General features: G+C 58.4%; 1 protein-coding gene across 1 annotated transcript in view; it reads left to right on the forward strand.

Annotated features, from left to right (window-relative positions):
- Positions 1 to 344: 344 nt before the first annotated feature.
- LOC103612067 (hemojuvelin) overlaps positions 345 to 2,274 on the forward strand; it is a 4,370-nt gene continuing 2,440 nt past the window's right edge. Inside the window, exon 1 of the mRNA XM_017728871.1 lies at positions 345 to 2,249. Within this exon, the coding sequence (XP_017584360.1) occupies positions 2,183 to 2,249 (67 nt within the window). The 5' untranslated portion in view covers positions 345 to 2,182. The remainder of the gene's footprint in view (positions 2,250 to 2,274) is intronic.

Here is a 2,274-nt window from a genome sequence, read left to right on the forward strand (position 1 = left end):
CCGCCGTGCCGTTGCCACCTCGTGGTGTTGCGTCCCCGCTGTCCCCGTTAACCCAAAGAGGCGGGGGAGGGGGCTGCTGCTGGCCCGAGTATCCCGTGGGATCCACCACCCAGCATGGCACCATTGGAGACCTCTCGGGGTCTCCCCACAGAGCTCAGGAGTGTCCGTCTCCACCTGCTCCCGGATTTTTTTAGCCCCCAGCTGCCTGGTCCCGGAGCAGGTGTTTGGGAATGGGATTTATCCCTGTGCCAGTATCCTGGGAGCGGCTCAGAGCGGTGGGATCCTGTGGGATTGCGGTTGCACCTTTGAGCCAGGTGGTTCCTTCCCCAGCCCTCTCAAGGTTTTCTCTTTCCAGGTGTGGGAATAAGAGACCCGGTTCTCCCAAAATCAGTCCCTCTCCAGGACTTCCCAAGCTCTCCAAGGGAGGGGGAGGGAAAGCCCTGGAATGAGAATCCCAGAGGAGAAGTGTCACTGGACACCACTCTCATCTCCATGGGTTTTCCCATCTCTCTGCTCACAGAGCCAGGAGGAGAGTGTTCACCTGCTGGGGTGCACGCTGCCAGGAGCTGCTGGAATGGGAGCCTCCTTGGATTTCCAGCAGCACTTTGCACTCCCAACCTGCTTGTTCCTCCCAGACCCTGGAGAAACCTCAGGACGGGCAGCTCTGAGTGGTCCATCCAGGACTCCATGCCCACCTCACCCCCTGCCTGTGCATGCGGTTGGGAAGTCTTGGCTCTCCCTTGCCTTCTCCCTTCCCCTCCCCACTGGAATTTGCCTTTTGGGATCAAAAATCCTACCGGCTATTTTTAAAGTGCTGTCGGAGCCCACTCGGCTCCCGCTCCCAGTGACAGATCCGGCTGTCAGAATCTTCAGCTGTTTTTTCTCCCTCTACTCCAAGCCCGGGTGGCAACAGCCAGGATTCCCTCCTCATTCCCACCCGGAGCTAGACCCAGGCTAGGGACCAGGATTTTCCTCTGGAGGGTCTAGGGGGATTTGGTGCCCATCCCGTGACATTTATCGGGGTAAGTGGAGTGCTGGGATCCTTGGCAGAGGTGTGGGGATGGAGGGATGGCATTTATGCCAAGCATGGTGTGGAGGGAAGAGTGCATCCTTTGGGACTGATTGTGCACATGGCCCATCCTGGAAAGAAGTGGGATCCACTCTTCCAGCTCTCTGGCAAATGCTGCTTTCCCCAAATACTTCTCTTCCTGCCCCAATCCCAGTGCTGTAGCTCTCCTGGGCTCAGGCGGGCACAAGGCTTTGCTCCCTGCAGGGCAGACCCAGGAGTGGGAAACAGCAGGAACTTGGTTTAGGAGGCAGAAGGCTTTCCTGAATGTGTTCCCAAAGGGATTTGTGGGTGCTGGAATGCTGAGGGACCAACTTCCCATCCCTGTCCTCCTCCATGGCCTCTGGAATAGACCTGGAAAATCCTGGTGTGGACATTCCTGACCATTCCTCCTCCCTGCAGGGAACGGGCTGGTGCACCTACTTCCTGCACCTGTGCAGGTGGGATTTCAGCAATGCAGCCAGCATGGTCTGGAGGTCATCGATCCCTGGGGACACTGGCCACCAATCCCTGGGGACACTGGTCATCGATCCCTGGGGACATTGGCCAGCTTTGGCCCATGCCATGTTTGTGTTCCGGACTTGGCTGTGCCCCAGGAGGGGAAGCTGTGAGAGAAAATGCTGTAAAATACCCCATTCGCTATTGGATATATCCCACAGGGAAAAGCACGGTGCTTTTCCACAGGGACTCACTCCCAGGGGTGCAGGCAGAGGGTTTCCAAGGAGGAAAACCCATGGAGCTCCAGGGAAGCTCCCATGGGTGACGTGACCCCACAGTCCCCAGGGTTTAGGGGCTCCCACCTCCTCCTGGAGCTCCAGTACCCTACCTTCTCCACACTCCGGCTGTTGTTCCCGGCTGGATCAGAGCCTGGCTAAATTTAGGAGGATCGATTTCAACCCCCGCCTCTGCCCTGCAGGGGAAAGGACGGAGCAAAGGTGGCCAGGGACGAAGAGCCACGGGGGGCTCCATTCCCTGGCCCCTGGACAGGCTTCCAGAACCCCGGATTTTATCCAGCTGTGAGGCCATGGAGGAGCCCAGGGAGGCTGGAATTTTCCTGGGTCATCCCATGGGTCTCTCTGGCTGTCATTTGGGGCAGAGCTTGTGACAAGGACACCCATGTGTCCCACAGGGAAGGAGCTCCCAGTGCTGGGAGCCAGAGCCTTTCCTGAGGAGGCTGATACAGGTGAGTGGGGCAGTGGGAAAGCAGG

Source organism: Corvus brachyrhynchos, unplaced genomic scaffold (assembly GCF_000691975.1).
Source record: "Corvus brachyrhynchos isolate BGI_N302 unplaced genomic scaffold, ASM69197v1 scaffold443, whole genome shotgun sequence".
NCBI lineage: Eukaryota > Metazoa > Chordata > Aves > Passeriformes > Corvidae > Corvus > Corvus brachyrhynchos.